A 19,910-nucleotide genomic window follows, 5' to 3' on the forward strand; every position below is an offset into this window, starting at 1 on the left:
TTTTTAACATGGCTACTAGAAAATATGAAATTACAGATATGGCTTACAATGTATTTCTGTTGGACAGCACTGGTCTAGACTTTTTAGTCTATGCAGCAGTATATCTACATATAGAAATAGTTGTGTTATAAAACAAAAGACATCATTCTGTACTTGTTAATTTGTAATATGCTTTTTTCATTTACTACATCTTGGAAGTCACTCCACATGACTACTTGGAGATCTGCCTAATTGGGAGGTAACTTGGAGAGAATATACAGTATTGTTATCTGGTATGGATATATCATAATTATTTTACCACTCTCCTATTATGTACATTTAATTCATTTCCAGTTTTTCCATCATAATAACCAGTATTACAGTGAGATTCTTCTGCATTTCTCATTTTCTTTTCATACTTGCCAGTATTTTTACAGGTTAAAAAAATTATATAGTGTTTTCTTGAAAGCAAGGGTAAATTTATATAGCGTGATCAGCTTTGGAAAAGCTGGAGGTGTTTGATTTGCTATGGCCTGAATCCATGCCCACTTTCCAGTGAGAACTTGCCCATGAAGTTACTATAAATTCTGGAATTTATAGTTAGGTTCTAGAGACGATGAGTAACCCAAGATCACACATTTACACAGTTTAGAACTCATATCTCCTGACTCCATGAAGACTGCCTTCTCTAACCCAGAAATCGACATTTTTTGTTTGTTTTTTTGGCCTTGCCACTCAGCTTAAGGGATCCTAGTTCCCCAACCAGGGATAGAACCCGCACCCCCCGCCATGGAAGGGCAGAGTCCCAACAACTGGACCACCAGGGAACTCCCAACAAATTTTGTCTGTAAAGAGCCAGGTAGTCAATATTTAGGTTTTGTGGGCCATACAATCTCTATAACATTGCCAATCTTTGTCACTCTGTCATTGTAGTACAAAAGCAGCCATAATTAATGTGTAAATGAATGGGTGTGGCTGTGTTCCAATGAAACTTTATGGATACTAAAATTAGAATTTCATGTAAATTTCAGAAGTCACAAAATATTGTTCTTTTGGGGTTTTTTTTCAACCTTTGAAAACTATAAAATCCATTCTTAGCTGGAAGGCTGTGCAAAAACAGACAGCAGGCCAGATTTGTCCCATAGGCAGTAGTTTGCTGATCCCTGCTCTAGAACCTCAAGTGTAAAGAAATGGAAATTTCTTTACCATTATGCAGAAGTTATTCTGCTTACAACTTTTTTAAATTAATAGTTTTGGGGGAGCAGTTTTAGATTTACCTTAACATTGAGTAGAAAGTACAGAGTTCCCTTACACCCCCTCACTTCCCCCATGTTGCAGAGTGTGGTACATTGGTTAGAAATGATGGGCCAATAGTGATACATTATTATTAACTAAAGTCCATAGTTTGCATTAGGGTTCACTTTTCGTGTTGTACATCCTATGGGTTTTGACAAATGTATGACACATATTGACCATCATGTTTGCCAATATTTAACTCATAAGCTAGCTAAGAACAAAAATAAGCTTCAGAATAAAGCACTACAATTCTGTCAGCCACAAATAGGTACAAGATGGCTGTAAGGGTCATTTTGGTTTCCGCTACTTCATTAACATTTATTTTGCTGTGTTTTTGCTTAGTTTCAAAGTGTTTTACAAATATCATTCACTACCACACTTAAAATAATGAGAGTGCTGGAAGACCCAGTGTGAAGAGCCATACAATTGCAATTTTAAAAAGGCAGTGTTTTTTTTAAAAAAGTTTCAAAGTGGAAAGAAAATGCAAATGTTGCACGTGGGATAAAAGTACTCAAGAGGAAGGAGTCAGGAAGTCAAAGAAGGAATGATAGTAGGAGCTCTTATATACTGCTCGGTTGGTTCAATCATTTTAGAATACAGGTTGGCCTTGTCTGGTGAAGTTGAAGCTCTGCACACTCTACGGCCCACTAATTCCATTCCACGGAAACTCTCAGTGACACACTTAAGAAAGTTCAGCATAGCACTCTTCCTAAGAGCCCACACTGAAAACAACCTAAATGTCCACCTACCTGGTAGAATGAATAGATTGTAGTATAATGAAAATGAACAAATCACAGCCACACACAACAACACAGATGAAACTTACATACATAATGGGAAAACCAAAGAAGCAAGGCATACATGATGATTCCATTTCTATGTTGATTTCTAAAACATAAAAATAGACTGAGATTTTTAGGGAAATAAAACTACAGTTTCCTGTTGCCTGAGGAGGTCTGAGCCAAGGATCCATCATCATGAAGTCCTCTGTGGAGTTAGGAGGACCGCTGCTTCTGCTTGTTTCTTTTATTTGGTTGTGTTCTGGGCAAGAGCCAGTGGAGGTGTGGGGACTATAAAGAAAGACAAGCAGGTAATTACCACTGGTTACTTGAGAGAGTGATCAGGAAGGGATGAGGAGAATGGTGTGGGTGGCCAGTTTCGGTGGTCTAGTGGTATTCTATTTCTTTTTAAAATTTATTTTCCAAATTGAAGACCTGGCATGGCCCTACTGATTCGTGTGTGTGTGGTAAAAAACACAATGTGAGATCTACCCTCTTAAACTGTTAAGTGTACAGTACTATTAACTATAAACACAGTGTTGTACAGCTGGTCTTTTTCATCTTACATGACTGGAAAGTATTCTGCTTCTTGACTGTGCATTCATTCTACTATATGTTTTATGCATATTTGTATTATATTTTACTTTTTTTAGGGATAAAAAAGAATGAATCATAAACAAGGAAAACTGTGCCTAAGTGAAGAGAACTGAACAGAAAAGGCTAATGATGAAGTTGACATGGACAAACTTCTGACTGTATGGCCAGGAAATGAGCAGCATTGCAAGATACCTTCTACTTTAAGACTCACACAGAAGGCTGGCAATTTGAAAGCTTAGAGGCTAAGCATGGTGGAAAGTGTTCCTGATAAAATTTCAGTCATGAGCCACTAATGGTCCCAGGGATTCAAGCCCTTATGGAATCATCATGGCATCAAAATGAACGACAATGGGTCAAGTGAGGTTGCTCCAGCTGCTAAAAAATTCTCTTCAGCATTTACCAAACAGAAAAGGTTTCTTGCCTTGACAGATCTTCACTATAGTTGAAACCAGCCTATTTTGGTGAAGGATGCCTGATAGAATTTATTTCAGCAAAGACTTCATGTGGGGGCTTCCCTGGTGGCGCAGTGGTTGAGAGTCCGCCTGCTGATGCAGGGGACACAGGTTCGTGCCCCGGTCCAGGAAGAGCCCACGTGCCGCGGAGTGGCTGTGGCTGGGCCCGTGAGCCATGGCCGCTGGGCCTGCGCAGCCGCTGGGCCTGCACGGCCACTGGGCCTGTGCTCCGCAACGGGAGAGGCCGCAATAGTGAGAGGCCCGCGTACCGCAAAAAAAAAAAAAGACTTCATGTGGGAATAACCTGCTCTTGTTGGTGTAAGTACAAGTCAGGACTGAAAGCTTACATCTCTTTTACTCCTTTCATCTTCAAGACAAATGGGCTGAAGAAGCAGGTTCTTGGAATCTAATACGTTTATAAGAAGAGCATCTGTATCTAGATTTATACTAGTATTGTCTGGTAGCCAGCTTTCAAAAATGGCCCCCATTGATTACCCTTCTGTAATCTCCTCCCTTTGAGTGTGGTCCTGACCTAGTCACTTGTTGATAACAAAGAGATTATGGCAAAAAAAAAAAAAAAAAGGATTATGGCAAAAGTGATGGAATGTCACTTTCATGATTAGGTTACAAAAGACTGACTTTCATCCAGCTGGACTCTCTTTTGCCTTCTCAGCTTGCACATTTTGATGAAGCAAGCTGCCATGTAGGAGAGGCCCAAGGAACTGAATGAATGTAGCTTCTGGTTAATGCCAGCAAGGGACTAAAGCCCTCTATCCAACAGCTGCAAGGAACTTAGTTCTGCCAGCAAACACAATAACATTGAAAGTAGATCCTTCCATAATCAAGCCTTCAGATGAGACCACAGCCTTGGCCAACACTTTGATTGCAGCCTTGTAATTCCAGCTAAGCCACACCTGACTTCCAGAAATTGTGAAATAATAGGCATGCTTTAATTTTAAGACACTAAATTTTGGAGTACATTGTTATGTGGCAATAGATAACTAATAACACACATCCTGGGACCAAATATCCCCTTTCCCTAGGGAAGATATATTTCAGCCTTAGTGGGGTTGATGAATAGTGTGGCAAGCAAATTCTTCCTTCTCCCAAAATATCCCCTTTGTTCCTCTGGCTTTGCATTGTTAAACTAGTCAAAGTATATTTCAAATACTGGGGAATATTGTGGTCTTAGTTCTTTTGAGACGAACAGTATTGTCATTTAAATTATCTTCCAATCAGAAGGAATTAGGAACTTATGTCTCTCTAAGGAGGCTATAGTTTTCCTTATGGGGACTATTGTAGTAAACAATTCACACACATTCTGTTACCCTGAAGTTAGTCATTGGCCCTTGGAGGTTACCTCTAGAGAGGAATTCTTTCAAAAATAATTTCATGGCAGCAAATAAGGGAAATTTATGATACACTTGTGAGTTCTCTATCTTCACTCCTATTTAGAGAAATGCTCCCAAATCTTTGTAGGCATCTAAGAAGCTAAAATCCCCAGGCATTTCCCATGGGACAAGTTGAAGATCTGTCCTGAGTGGGTATCTGTGGGCAGGTTACTGAGCAAAGACTTGGTACATGCATCCACAGTGCCTACGCCCTGCAGGCACTCTATACTCAATATGTTGACCTGTTACTCATAAAGTTAGAGTCCCAAAAGAAAATGTTATGTACTTTATGTTCTTTATTTAAAGAATCCAGCTTAAATGGATTGGCTGGAATTAGAGTATCTACAGGAACAGAGACAAATGGTCTTCCACATAAACTTTAAGGAATTCACAGTTAGGAGAATGATTACTAAGGATATAAGTAACTTTTTTTTTTTTTTTTTTTTTTGCGGTACGTGGCCTCTCACTGTTGTGGCCTCTCCTGTTGCGGAGCACAGGCTCTGGACGCGCAGGCTCAGCGGCCATGGCTCACGGGCCTAGCCACTCCGCGGCATGTGAGATCTTCCCGGACCGGGGCACAAACCCGTGACCCCTGCATCGGCAGGTGGACTCTCAACCACTGCGCCACCAGGGAAGCCCAACTTTTTAAAAAAAATGTTGGGAATTCCTGGCGGTCCAGTGGTTAGGGCTTGGCGCTTTCACTGCTGAGGGCCTCGGTTCGATCCCTGGTTGGGGAACTAAAATCCCAGAAGCCATGTAGCACAGTCAAAAAAAGTTACAAGGATGCCAACACTGTAGTGGGAGTTCTAGCCAGAGCGATCAGGCAATAAAAAGATATAAAGGCATCCATATAGGAAAGGAAGAAGTAAAACAATCTCTATTCACAGATGACATGATCTTATACATGGGAACTACAAAAGAATGGACCGAAAAAAACTTTCAGGGCTATTAAGCAAATTCAGCAAAGTTGCGGAATACAAGATCACACAAAAAAATCAGTTGTATTGGGCTTCCCTGGTGGCGCAGTGGTTGAGAGTCCGCCTGCCGATGCAGGGGACATGGGTTCGTGCCCTGGTCCGGGAAGATCCCATATGCCGCAGAGCAGCTGAGCCCGTGAGCCATGGCCGCTGAGCCTTTGCGTCCGGAGCCTGTGCTCCGCAGCGGGAGAGGCCACAACAGTGAGAGGCCCGTGTACCGAAAAAAAAAAAAAAAAAATCAGTTGTATTTCTATACACTAGCAATGAACAATCCAAAAATGAAATTAAGAAAACAATTCCAGGGAGTTCCCTGGTGGTTCAGTGGTTAGGACTTGGTGCTTTCACTGCTGTGGCCCTGGGTAAAATATACAGAAAGAAAATTGCATTTACAATTGCATCAAAAGAATACTTACGAATACATTTGACAAAGTAAGTGCAGAAGTTATACCCTGAAAACTACAACACTGCTTAAACAAGTTAAAGAATAATTAAATAGTGGAGGGACTTTCCTGGTTGTGGTGCAATGGCTAAGATTCCACGCTCCCAATGCAGGGGGCCCAGGTTCAATCCCTGGTCGAGGAACTAGATCCCACGTGCATGCTGCAACTAAGAGTTTGCATGCCACAGCTAAGGAGCCCACCTGCTGCAACTAAGACCTGGTGCAATCGAATTAATTTAAAAAAAAGAAATAGTGGAAAGACATCCATGCTCATGAATTGGAAACCTTAATATTTTTAAAACGGCAGTACTCTCCAAATTGATCTATAGATTCAACATAATTCCTACCAGAATATCAGCTGACTTCTTTGTAGAAAATAATATAACCCTAAAATTAATATGGAAATTCAAGGGACCCAGAATAACCAAAACAGTCTTGAAAAAGAGGAAGAAAATTGGAACATTCACACTTCCCGATTCCAAATCTTACTATAAATCTACTGTGTGGTATTGGCATAAGGATAGATATATAGAACAAAAGAATAGAATTGGGAGTACAGAAATAAACCCATGTAGCTATGGGTAACTGACTTTTGACAAAGGTGCCAAGACCATTCAATGGGGAAAGACTCATCTCTTTGACAAATGGTGCTGAGACAACTGGATAATCACATGGAATAGAATGACGTTCAACCCTTACTTCACACCATATACAAAATTTAACTCAAAATAGACCATAGACCTAAATATAAGGGCTAAAACCATAAAACTCTTAGAAGAAAACGTAGGGGTAAATCTTCACAGCTTTGGATTTGGCAATGATTTCTTACATATGGCACCCAAAGTACAAGCAACAGAGAAAAAAGATAAATTAGGACTGAACCAAAAACAAAAAATTTATTTTGCATCAGAGGGCACTATGAAGAGAGTGAAAAGACAGCCCACAGAATGGAAAACAATATTTGCAAATCATCTCTCTGGTAAGTGTTTAGTATCCAGAACATATAAAGAAATCCTACAACTTAACGAGAAGACAGGGACTTCCCGGGTGGTGCAGTGGTTAAGAATCTGCCTGCCAATGCAGGGGACACGGGTTTGAGCCCTGGTCCGGGAAGATCCCACATGCTGCAGAGCAACTAAGCCCACATGCCACAACTACTGAGCCTGCACTCTAGAGACACTGAGCCACAACTACTGAGCCCACAAGCTACAACTACTGAAGCCCACACGCCTAGAGCCCATGCTCTGCAACAAGAGAAGCCACCACAATGAGAAGCACGCACATTGCAACTAAGAGTAACCCCCGCTCGCCACAACTAGAGAAAGCCCACGTGCAGCAATGAGGACCCAACCCAGCCCAAATCAATTAATTAATTAATTAATTTTAAAAAACAAAAACAAAAAACCGCAATGAGGGAAGTCCCTGGCAGGCTCGTGGTTAGGACTCCACGCTTTCAGGGCCATGGGCCCAGGCTCAATCCCTGGATGGGGGAACTAAGAGCCCACAAGCCGCGTGATGTTGCCAAAAGAAAAAACAAAACAAAACGAAGGGAAAAAACCCCCACAATGAGATAAGAGGTACTACTTCACACCTTCTAAGATGGCTAGAATCAAACAAGAAGAAGAAGAAGAAAAGGAAAATAAACGTTGGTAAGGATGTGGAGAAATTGGAACCCTTGCAAATTGCTGATGGGAATGTAAAATGGTGCAGCTGTTGTGGAAGCATTTGGTGGTTCCTCAAAATTTTAAACATAAGAATTACCATATGACCCAATAATTTTACTCCTAGGTAAATACCCAAAAGAATTGAAAATAGGTACTCAGATACTTGTTCACGAATGTTCCTAGAAGCACAATTCATAATAGTCAGAAGGTAGAAACAACTCAAATGTCTATTATTGGATAACTGGATAAATAAATGTAGTAGTATATATATACAATGGAATAGTCAGCCATATAAAGGAATGAAGTATTGATATAGGCTACAACATGGAGGAACCTCAAAAACATTATGCTTAGTGAAGAAGCCAGACTGAAAATGTCATGTGTAGGTTTCCTTTATATGAAACCACCAGAATTGATAAATCCAGAGACAGAAGGCAGATCAGTGGTTGTCAGGAGACTGGAGAGGAGGAGTGGGAAGTGACTATTGATGGGTGAGGAGTTTCCTTTAAGGGTGAGGGAAATGTCTTGGAACCAGTTACAGGTGATGGTTGCACAACTTTGTGAGTGTACCAAATGCCATGGCATTGTCTGCTTTAAAATGGTTAATGGCCCATTTTGTTACTTGAATTTTACCTCTTAGGAAAAAAAAACCCCAAACCGTTGAGCTTAGAAACCACTTTTTCAGTAGTGCCAAGTATTTATTATCTCACTTAATTCTGATAACCAACTCTGTGAGAATGGATAGATTGCCCCCTACCCCACCATATTCATATTGTCCCCCAAACTGAATTCCTATTTCATATATATATATAAAAAGTATATGCTCAACCACAGTGTTTTTGAGAGGAGGTACATACCAACTAAGCCTCATAGGCCTCACAGTGTCCTTATACAAGATAAAGGAAGTGGCCCAATGCTAAAAGGCTCTTCTACTGTTAGTGCTAAAATTCTACTTCAACTCTACTGTGTCTATCACCACCAGCTGCACTTCTGGTGAGCAAGGATCACTTTCAGCAGAAGTGATTTCTTTATGGTCCAAAGTCCAAGTGAAGAGGATTTACTAATACGGATTACGTACTCTTGAATGAGCACTTTGCTCATTACATTGTACTGTTTCCCCTTTAGCAACTGTAGTATTTCATAAAAACCCAAAGAAATCACATAGGCCCACCATATTACCCAAAGTTGAAACTAGGTTGCCGTTCCTAAGATTTTTTTGCTTGCCAGTAGCAGAGATTGCCAAATTCTCTAAACCTGTTTTCAAGTAATAAAGGTGCTCTATGGAAAGTTCACGGCCATTGGTGTCTCATGGACCTGTGTATTGACCTCGGTAGTCCCACATCTTTAATGCGGGGCCCTAAAAGTTACTTAACGTCCCTCTCAGGTTTCTCCCCTACAGATGGGAAATAACTGATATTAGTTTGCAGTGAGGAAGCTTGCAACTTATTCCTGTCATCTCAGGAATATTAGGGCACCCCTTTGTGCAGCCTGAGTAATGACTCCCCATCTTGGGGAATGAGGAAGGGCCTGGTTTAACCTAAGTTTAGGAATAAAATGATTCATGTCATTTCACACGGGGTGGGGGGGCGAGGGTGGTAGTGAAAGAACTTAATTGAAATTCAGATTCAATGGCAAGACTTGTATTAGTTTTACAAGAAAAGCAAGGGAATTCCCTGGTGGTCCAGTGGTTAAGACTCTGCATTTCCACCCCTGAGGGCGCAGGTTCAATCCCTGGTTGGGCAACAGAGATCCCGCGTGGTGTGGCCAAAAAGGAAAAAAAAAAAAAAAAGCAGTTTCATAGTTTTGTTATCCTTTTTCAGGCTACTGATGGTCAGTGCCACCATTCTGGCCTCAAGAGAACAAGCTTCAAAGGGCATGCATAACCTGTGACTAAGCCACATCTGTGCAGAAAAAGGAACGATGTTTAGAAAAGATTCATAGGCACCGGTTTCTTCTTACTAAGCAGTTTATTTGTTTTTAGTTCTAACATTGACTTTTTCATAAATATTCATCTCACATCTCCAATAAGGCTCCTTGAGAGCAGTGCCCATATCTAATTTTTATCATGAATTAGCACCTGGTACACAACAGATGCTCATCAAGTATTCTGCTACCTCTTTCCTAACAATTTCCCACTGGCCAATGCTTCCCCAAATGTGACAGATCAAAGGTTTATAGGAAAACAGACCCAGCGGTATCATTTCAAAAGGGAGGTATCTTTCAATTCTTTTGATTATATGAAAGTATAACTGTTGCTTACTACCCTTTAACACATGCTGGCTTTTCTTTCTTACAGATTCAGAAACTTCCAAAGCAACAGTATTTATCTAAAATAAAATGTTTATTCATTTTCCACTGATAGTATCTATGTATGGCAATTTATACTGGTTTTCCATTCATGAGACATCAAATTTTCTTTTCAAATATATTTAAGTAGAAGTAACTCAATTTAAAGAAAAACAAAACCGAAAAAACCCTGAAGTAATGCAGAGGTGGAACACAAATGAGGTAAAACATTGTAAAGGTGATTCACCAAGGACTGAAGATTGGGAAACAATGCCCTAGGCAAAGTGTTCCCGTTCTTGAGGGGTAAGTAGGTATGCTTCTAATGGTGCAGGTGTGTCCGATTCATCAGGCCTTTGAGAGTTCAGTGATGTGACAGGATCAACATCACATGTTAACAAGATTCTGCTATATCTTGTGAAGGAGGACCACATACCATACAGTGTACCACAAAAGCAGAGATCAAAAACTGAAGCCAAAGCAAATTCATGAAACTTAAAAAAAAATCCTTTATAAAGCAAGATATATCCTAGTATTGAACTGCTCCCAGACCAAAAAATAATACGGGGGGACTGGCTGTATTTAACAAGCAAAGTGTCACCAAAATCTACTTATCCAACTTTTATTATTCCAACTACAGTGTAAAGAGAGATGTCACAGCCACTTGTGGGAATGTACAACTTCTGCAGCCTTCAAACCAAGGCAGAAAGCCACGCAACTCTTAAGACAAGCCCGTGAGGTACACTTTTCTGAAGGAAATGGCTGGGTCTCTTCACCAAAATAGTATTCCAGCATCATATACCCTAGTACTGCTTATAAACCAAAGAAGAAAGAACAATGCATTATATAACACATCCCCTGAAACAGGGAAAGGAGGATCATTCTGTGGGAATAGCATCTTTGGACTCTGCATCAGTTTGTTCCACTTCGGCTTCTGCAGCAGCTTGGACAGGAGCAGTGACTGTCAAGGTGCCTTCTGACTCTGCTGCCAGGGTTTCCACTTCACCTCCAGCCTCAGCAGCTTCACCTCCAGCCTCAGCAGCTTCACCTCCAGCCTCAGCAGCTTCACCTCCAGCCTCTGCTTCAGTGTTGCCCTTCTCAGGTGCCATTCCACAGGGTGCCTCCGCTTCCAGCTGCTCTCCAGGGTGGGGACCACTAGTGGTCTCAGCTGTGTCCGTAGGGCCTGCCCCTTCCACCAGCATTTCACTACTTTCCGGGATAGGTGCTCCTTCCCCATCTACTGCCCTCACTGCTGCCGTAATCACCTCAGCTAAGACCTCGGCAGCTACCTCCTCCGGCGTCTCTTCCTTATCCTCACCTCCTAAATTGTCATCTCCTTCCATTTCTGGATCAACGGCTTCACTGGTGAAAGGATCTTCACCCTGGCCAAGAAGAGGAAACACAGGTTAGTGCAGTCTAAAGAACTGTCCAAACGAGAGACTGAGGCTCAGGTTGCTGGGAGTTAATCTTTTTATAATGGGCAGAGTCAACGAGAGAAACCTTTTAAATCACACCAGGTGAGTCAATCCTACAGCTGCTCAGAGCCCACAGACTCAGAAAAGACACCTCAGAAAAGCTTCACCAGTACTATTTTGCACTTATTATTCAAGCATGTGAGGAAAGGTTTAAAAGACCTAGGCTTTCTTAACCCAATTAAAGAAAAAAAAAAAAAAAAAGCCTCATTTTAACAGGAAGTTAAGGCTCTTTCGTAAGTTTCGATTAAGCACTCAGCCCAGGCATGAAGGTTATCCCCATTTTACAGAGAAGTATATGAGACTTAAAGATCGTTAACTTGCCAGGTCACACAGCCATTAAACATCAGTCAGGATTCAATCCAAGTGTACCTCTCTCAGAAGCTGAATTTCTCACGAGCATATGCTAAAACTATGTCTAGTTTAGAAAAAGTAAACTAAACATTATCACTAGCAGATTAGAAAACGTGTTTTAAAATACGCTGTTTAGAGTTCCCCCCGATGGCCTAGTGGATAGGATTCTGGGCTTTCACTGCCATGGCCCAGGGTTCAATCCCTGGTTGGGGAACTGAGATCCCGCAAGCCGCAAGGTGGGACCCAAAACAAAAACAAAGACACTTATTAGAAGCTTGAGTCTACAGCTGACTCCAGGAACTTTAAGTCTGTTTAAGCCACAAAGTAAACACTGATCAGTTATGGTTCTTAAACCGGTTATTTAGATTCTATCCCTTTATGGTTGAAATGAACTGTAAAACACTGAAGCAGTTAATAACTGAGAGGAGGGCAAACACATCCTAGTCAGGTTATGCTGAATCTTAACTCCCAGCCCTAAACGCTGAAGTCAGGGGGCTGAGCACTTAGCAAAATATGCTTCCCAAGGAGGAACCAGAGACTCTTCCAACCAGACTCCTCGCTAGGGTACCCTCTTTGGGATTCTTTTATTACTCTGCTCCTGTTACTCCGTAGTATGGCACCACTGGCTCTTCCCTCCCCCTCGTTCCCCACCTCATTGTTGGTTGTCTCTGCCTGCAAAACCTTGTTTTAGCTTCTACCTGGACAATTATCATTTACTTTGGTTTGTTTTGAAGCATCTCACCAGCGTTTTGCTTGGTATTTTATGGAAAGTCAGGATTTCTCATGGTGAGAGTCAGCACCATCACACAGATTAATCAAGTAGGACCAAACTCCAGAGTGCCCAGGCAAGCAGTGAGTCTCAGGAAGTGCACAGTTGTGGAATCCCAAGCCCGATACATTCCAACATCTCTCAATTCTTCAAAAGACTCAGAAATGCCAAATACTGCACTCTGGATATAATTCCAAACCCACAGAGTTAGTTCATCCTCCATCTCAAAAGCTCTTCCCACCTACTGGACTCCTGAGCACAAACCTTGAGGTATTTTTCCAGCATCTTCACAATATGTCTGTTGTTCAAAACACTCTTAGCCACATGGAGACTTGTTTTCTTGAACTGTTCAGCAGCCAGCTACAAAGGGAATCAAACATGGGCTTTTACAAATGGCGTGCATAGAGAAGCATGAGAACAAATCAGCCTGGTTACACTCAGCTGCTCTGAGAGTAGTCCTATGCAGAGAGACAACTAACATCTTTCTGCACTATGGTAAGTCCCCAAATGCTAGGCTCCAATAATGAAAGCAAGAAGGCACTGGAGAGGCACCGGAACTGAGATTGTGAAATAGTGTAGAAAAGTCTGATAATCTCGAAAGACAAAAGCACAGGCACATGACTGATGTATACTATGTGCACAAGCGAGGATGAAATAAGAACATTTACAGATCAGAAGCTATGGGGACTCAGTAGGGGAAAAGGGCAAGCTGCTTCTTCAGTTTTTTGAGTTTTATTGACTTTACAAGTAAATTCTAGAGCAAACCAGGGCTTGGCGAGCTACAGCCCGCAGACCAAACGTGGCCACACCCATTCCTTTACTTATGGCCTGTGGCTGCTTTTGCCCATCAGCAGCGGACTTGAGGCGTTAGGCAGGCGTTAGGCAGAGACCTGATGGCCTTCAAAGCTGAAAATATTTACAATTTGACCCTTTAAAAAAAAAAAAAATTGCCAACGCCTTGAGCTAAACATTTAGCCTCAGGCCCCATCAGCTAGTAAGGATCAAACCAGTCCTTAGTCCTGGGTCCCCTAGGCCATTCTGCTCTGAGTGGCCCTCAGCCTCAGCTTATAAGAAATCCAGTTTTTCAGCAACTGGGGAATTTACCCGTGTGGTTTACAAAGAACATTCTCAACCCAGGAGATCTGCAGCTACTGGATTTAGTCAATCTTAAGCAACACATTTTTCTCACGTTTTAATAGAAACTGGGGTGCATTTTACAACCACCTGATGAAATGATGGACTTGATGGTATGTGGCAAAAGCCCCTAAAGATGTTAGCTTCCCCATAAGAGACAGAAAGTGCGGAACCCCTCCCACTAGCAGCCAGGACTGCCTGCCCCAGCCAGCATCAGGGGGGCACTCACCCGGCGGTTGTGATTGTGGTCGACAGAGTGCAGGTGCCGCTGGAGGAGCTGGGGCTGCGCAGGGATGAGCATGTCACAAGCCAGGCAGTGAGCAGCCTCTATTTTCTTGAAGAAGTGCTCCTGGCCAATCCCTGTTGACAAAGCCCAAGTCTTGTGGGATCGGGGACAGCATGCAAGTGATGCTTTCTTCCCACCTACTCCCCATCAAGGCCCACATTTTCTCCCTGTAGCCCCTCTCTAAGGATTCAGTTAGGACAGACTCTCAGACGGGCATCACCTGCCCTCCAGAAGGGGTATGGAGACAGACAAATGGCCTCTACACCTGGCAACTTTATACTTAACTTTTCTCATTCTTCTGGTCCTTTCTCTTCATACAAAGGAGAAAAAAACATCAGAGTGCTTAATGTCACTCCAATAAGCTGCCTGTGGAGGTGTCATCTACATTAGGCCACACCTGAAGGCTTCTTTCCCCTGCTAAGTGCCCCTCCCACTTGTCTTCATGTCACATGCTCAACCACCCCGAGCTGGGCTCTGTGATTTGGAATAGCACACACCCCAGGATCACAACTCACCTTTGAAAGGATCTGGTTTTGGTTTTGCGGTTTCCTTCTCCATCAGTTCCTGACGCCGCTTCTCAATTTTCTTATTCCTGTTTACAATGTATTCCTAGAGAGGTTGTGAGATGGCACCAAAGGAAATGAGGAGAGGGTGACACATGTGGATATTTTCCAACTGCACCAGAGGCAGCCCCCCAAGGGTGACTGCCAAGCCCATGGGGGGCAGTGACAGCCTTATCTCAGCTGCTCCAAGGAAGGGAAGACAGCTATCAGAGCAGCTCCATGGGCAGAATTAGTGGGAACTACAATGACGGGAGCTCTCAGTTGTCCCTCTGACTTCGGGACTTGTACACTGCTATTCTGGAAAACGAAATCTTGACCAAGTTTAGGCCTCTTATTTCCCTTCCCTTCTCTGTGAGGGATCTGACACTTGCAGGATCACTGGGAAATGCCGTGATGGAGGCCAAGCGTGATTTACCTGGAGGAACTCCACCGTCTTGTCAGGCAATTTGGTACTTATAAACCGCAGTGTCTCTTTGTGAAATTTGCTTTGCAGATGCTTCTGGATTTCTTCATCTTCGAAGCTACGAAACTTGCACACGGAACAGGCAAACTGAATCCTGGAGAAGGAAGACAAAAAGAAAAGCGGTGATGCACAGATAACCAAATCATCTCTGCTTAGAACTGAAATGGAAATGGGAAAGCAATTTCTGAATTAAGTCTTCTGACTTGTCACAGGGTGTCAGAGCAGCAGTTACCCCAAGTTTCCCCACCTTAAGAATGAGAGTACAACCTTGCAAGTATTTCAGGAAAATGATTCACGTAGCACTTTACTACCTTACCACTCTTTTTGGTCCAAAGGCTCACAAGAGAACAGCCAAAGGTGGAGACTTTTCAGAACTGTGAGCTCCCTAAGTCTCCAGCCCACTGCTCTGGGGGTCTAGTACCTAACTTCAAAGCTTCTCAGATGTCTCCTTCTACAGCCACTCAGAAGATACAAGGCAACCCCATTTAATACAACAGAGGAACTCCCGAAGACCTCACACAGTTCAAAACTCACATATCCTAAGATCAATTCTCCAATGGGACTCAACGTAAAGACATCACAATCAAGTTCTATGAAGGAAAACTGAGGCTTCTTGTGTGCTTTCAAAATCTCACCAAATGCATGCATGCTGTACGGCAAGGGGAGAGCACGCTACAGACCCTCAAACCCCCACAGTGGGGTGCTGCTTCCCTCAGCTCTGCTCCACTTGGGGTGTAATAGCACAGGCCCTGGGGCACTCAGGAGTCCTCCCCTGCCAACTCAGAGATCTGCTGGCCCCCAACGCCTGCCTTCTGATCTCTGGACAAGTGCCACAAGACACTCTTGCCTTTGCAGATACCCCCGAAAGAGGAGTGAAGAGGGAAGTCTCCCAGGCCCTATGTGCAGGACTATCAGGAAGCTACCAAGGAAATACAGGGTTCCTACTTCCCTGCTGCAACTTTACCTCCCCCATGACAATTTCTCCAAGTTTCTTTGAGGATCTTCAGTCACTAGGGCAGTCTAAAGATTCCTTTATAAAAAAGTCATCTCGGTTCCCATGTGGCATGAAAACAGATCTAATATAGCTGTCATTTTATTCATCTGTTTAAAAACAAGGATTTCAATGAATTCTGTGTAACACTTGGAACTCCTACTTTTCAGTTCCTGGCTTTCCAGCCTCTACTGTTAGCTCTTCCGCTAAGCATTTCTTTGCACAGGGAAACCACTACCCCCATTTAAGCCTCAAGGGCCAGGGTTCCCTTCCAAGTCATCAAGAAAACCTGTGCATGGAGACATAGCCACCTGTGGTCATGGGCCTCATCAACCACGCACTCACGTGGCCACCTGTGAGTGGAAGGAAGACACGGGGAGAGGCGCATGGTGTGGTCACAGCACACAGCCCTTTGGGGTTTGCACTTTTGCATTTTTTTCTATTTAGAGACAAAATCTTGAAGGTAGCAACTATACATATGTAATCGTCATGTCAAACTCCACAGGTGGTTTGGATTTATTTGGACAAGGGACCCAAAGCACCTTCTTGGCAGGTATGCTGAATGAACTTCACCTGTCTGGGATGACAGACACAAGCCAAGGGGCAAGGGAACTCCTCACAGCCCTGCAGGAGGGCAGTCAAGAGAGCCGCCAGCTGGGAATGTGAGGCCACACAGACCCACCAGCAAGAATAAGATTCAGTGTGTTTCCCAAGTTTTGTCTCCCATCGACCTGACTTGGATTTCCTGACATACACCTGGAGTCAGAAGATCAAACCAGGCCCCGCCCCTGCATTGTGGAGTGATGACAGATGAGCTCAGGGGAGTCTTGACAGTGCTCACCTCCCACCTCGCCTGCCTCCTCACCTGTCAGCTGCTCGGTCTCTCATCCTGTCTCTCCTCCTTTGCTTTTCCCTCCTCTTCTTCACTTCATCATCCTCATCGTCCTTCTCTCCTGCAACAGAAAAGTCCCTTCGAGACACTCTGAGGAGCCTGCAGATGAGCTGAGCACCAGGGCCTTGAATGGGGGTCACAGTTCGGCCACCATACCCCATGCCCTGCCACGGCCTCCACACATGGCGGGGGCAGGACACCCTGAGGTACCAAAGGGCTGTCAAAGGCTCCCAACAGGGGTGGCCTTTGATGAGAACCCTCAGTAGTTCCCAAGGGAGTCACCTCACTCCCCCCATGGTCTGATAAGGCTGGCATGGGCCAGGGACATGGCCCGCCCATCCCACTCACACCATGGCCCACCTGCTCTCTGTGTCCTTCCCTATCTTGCTTTTCTAATCCAGCACCCTACAATTGGGTCTTCTCCCAATGTTACTTAAGGAGAGAGAGAAGCAATTCTTCCCACATAAAGAGGCAGCAGCTGGAAGGCCTCATAAAATAAAGCAAGCCACTCTCCTGCCCTCCGTCCCACCTCTAGGTGGACCATGACAACTGTCCCATTGGCCTCCTCTGAACTAGGGCCTCAGCAGGTCTGACAATCCCTGGTGGCCCAAACTCTATCTTCCACTCACAAAAACCGTCAATCTAGGGCTTTCCCAAGAATATGTGGGAAGCAATCCCAGAAATAAAAATGGGAAGAGACCAACTGGTCCTCCGTCCATCCCGTGGGGCCAGTGTGGGAGCGCCTCTGAGAGCTGTGCAGCCCAGAGTCCCAGCATGAGGCGAGGCCAGGCCAGGTCACCGCGGCTCAGGGCCAGGGCCAGACACTGAAAACAGGTTGGATAAGCATCTGAACTGTAACCCCTACCCCTGATGCCAGTCACGAGACTGTCCCACGAAGATGGCGACCGGCGTGCGCTGCTCAGAAGCCTCTCAAAAGGGCGTGTGGGATATTTGGCAAGAGGTCACTGCCTGAAACTATTACTGCTGTTTAATAGCAAAGTCATCCCGGGTAGGTAGCAGGACCTGCGCGCAATAAACACGTCACCTTTGCTGTAGCATTTACCCCGCTGCATGAGCTGCAAAATGCTCTCTGTGGTCCCATGCTATAAACGTTAACTGCCTCAATCAACAGGGCAGGAGGACCTCAGAGGGTTGGCTGAACCTGAACATATGAGAGAAGGAGCATCTAAGCCAGGGGCCTTCAGAATTTATGGGAGCAGAGTCACACAGGAGGCAGCCTGTGATTCTTAGGGGAAACCAGCTATGGACAGACCCATGGGAACAGGAAAAGAAACAAGTGGCTGCTTCTCCACGTCCCCCCGAAGGGCTTAATACTGCTCTGTTCTTGCTGCTTATTTTGGTCTCTTAGGTTTCCCTCGCTCGAACTGGTGAGATCTGCTGAGCAGTGACTGCCTCTGGAGGATCTGGGCCTGAGTGTCCCGACAGTCCCCCCCCTTCCCGAGCTCCCCACCCAGGCAGGTGTCTGAACTCTGCCCCATGCCGTGCCAGTGTCCCCACCACAGAGGCTGAGAGCATGGCCCTGGCCTGGCAAGCAAGGGAACTGTGGACAGAATGAAGCCCGGGAGAAAACAGTACAGGGACCTGCACTGGCCAAGGGGGGAGCAGAGAAGACAAGCTGGAGGGCGCCTTGGCGCCTTTTCTTTTCTCTCTTGCATTTCTGAGACTCTCCCTTCCCTACCACTGCGAGCTATTGCAGACACCCAGAGATGAGTTTCCCCCTGCCTCTGCAGCCTGCACTGAGTGAGGCAAACAGACCTGTCTCCAGCAAGTGTTGCTCCAAACACCAAGGCAAAGCCTCAGGGTAACTGGCATGGCCAAGGCCCACCTTGCAGGCATGGCCCCTCTTCTGCCCTGAGCCACAAGCCCCTCCACCCAGGCCCTGGGCTCGCTCAGAAACCCAGCCCGCCTGGGCGTTAGGCAGGGCGTGCAAGGTAGCTGGGCAGACACAGGAAAGCTCAAAGAGATGCTGGGTGATGCCTACCTCTCTGCCTCCCGGATTCGAAGAATTCGTCCTCCTAAAAAGGCACAAAGTCAGACCGTGAGGTGGAATTTCTAGAACTCTCCACGACCAGCCCAGCACCCTGCCACCACCTGGTGGTCGCTGTGCCACCAGGAACACGCCCAAAATGTGTCAGGACAAGTTCCAGGGCCGTGGGATGGAGCCTGAGTGTCCTCTCACTAGTCCTGGTTGCCTTCTGAGATTCTGTGATGATGACTAACTTGCTTTTTTATTAAAGACAGTCCAGCTTTTAGTTCTTCCTAAAGCTAGAGAACTACCTCTGGCAAGTGAACGGTTCTGCACATGGGAAGACCAAGAGCCCATCCATCAACTGTGTTAAGCAACCTCAATTTGTAGGAAGCTAGTTCCTGTACTCTTTAATGAAAATGGGCTTTATGAAGTTTCCCAGCTACTTGTTTACGTTATTAACAAGCCAGGTATAGATAAAAACGACTCATCTAACTGAAAACTGAAACTGAGGCCATTCCTTAGACATTAAGCTAAAGATTAAATTAGCCATCAGCAGATATGCAGAGATTTTCAGACTCAAGATCTAAGCAACCTAGACATGGAGCAAGCAAGACCCTCAGAAAAGTTGAAAATTCACTGTATCCTGCCCCTTCCTCAAACTCGTCTGACCATCAGAAGCACCTGGATGAAGCCTTCATACACCCAGATTTCCAGGCCCTACCCCAGACCTGGATCAGAATTTGCAGGAGGTGGCGAAGGCTTGCTCCCCAGGTGCTTGTGCATGGTCCTGGCTAAGAGCCAGCCTTCAACACCCATCTCCCATGACTGGTTTTGAGAGCTGAATGACAAGGATGCAGCTCAGCACCAGCAGAGCTGGCAGCAAATGAGTCTTCGGTGCTTGTTTGAAAGCCTCAGCCTACACAGCCACTGCAGTTACCACGTGTATAGCTAGGCACATCACTGCGAGGACACAGGTATGGCTGGGGAGAGGGCTGGGAAGGTCTTCAAGAAAAGAAGGATTGTTGCAAGTGGAAAACTCTTAGAAACCTAGCTGCAAATCTGATTATTAAATCTACTCATGAGGGCTTCCCTGGTGGCACGGCGGTTGAGAGTCCGCCTGCCGATGCAGGGGACACGGG

At 44.7% G+C, this 19,910-nt stretch overlaps 1 protein-coding gene across 4 annotated transcripts in view; it reads right to left on the minus strand.

The window, feature by feature from the left end:
- Window positions 1–10,454: 10,454 nt before the first annotated feature.
- The window catches only part of AKAP8 (A-kinase anchoring protein 8), a 17,341-nt gene continuing 7,885 nt past the window's right edge, over window positions 10,455–19,910 (minus strand). For all 4 annotated transcript variants that reach the window (XM_024767594.1, XM_024767598.1, XM_024767596.1 and 1 more), the window contains 7 exons: window positions 18,784–18,817; window positions 16,755–16,842; window positions 14,851–14,992; window positions 14,388–14,481; window positions 13,816–13,946; window positions 12,717–12,812; window positions 10,455–11,239 (listed from right to left, as the gene is read on the minus strand). In XM_024767594.1, the coding sequence (XP_024623362.1) occupies window positions 10,736–11,239; window positions 12,717–12,812; window positions 13,816–13,946; window positions 14,388–14,481; window positions 14,851–14,992; window positions 16,755–16,842; window positions 18,784–18,817 (1,089 nt within the window). In that variant the 3' untranslated portion in view covers window positions 10,455–10,735. The remainder of the gene's footprint in view (window positions 11,240–12,716; window positions 12,813–13,815; window positions 13,947–14,387; window positions 14,482–14,850; window positions 14,993–16,754; window positions 16,843–18,783; window positions 18,818–19,910) is intronic.

This window comes from Neophocaena asiaeorientalis, unplaced genomic scaffold (genome assembly GCF_003031525.2).
Source record: "Neophocaena asiaeorientalis asiaeorientalis breed wild unplaced genomic scaffold, Neophocaena_asiaeorientalis_V1.1 scaffold87, whole genome shotgun sequence".
NCBI classification, from domain to species: domain Eukaryota; kingdom Metazoa; phylum Chordata; class Mammalia; order Artiodactyla; family Phocoenidae; genus Neophocaena; species Neophocaena asiaeorientalis.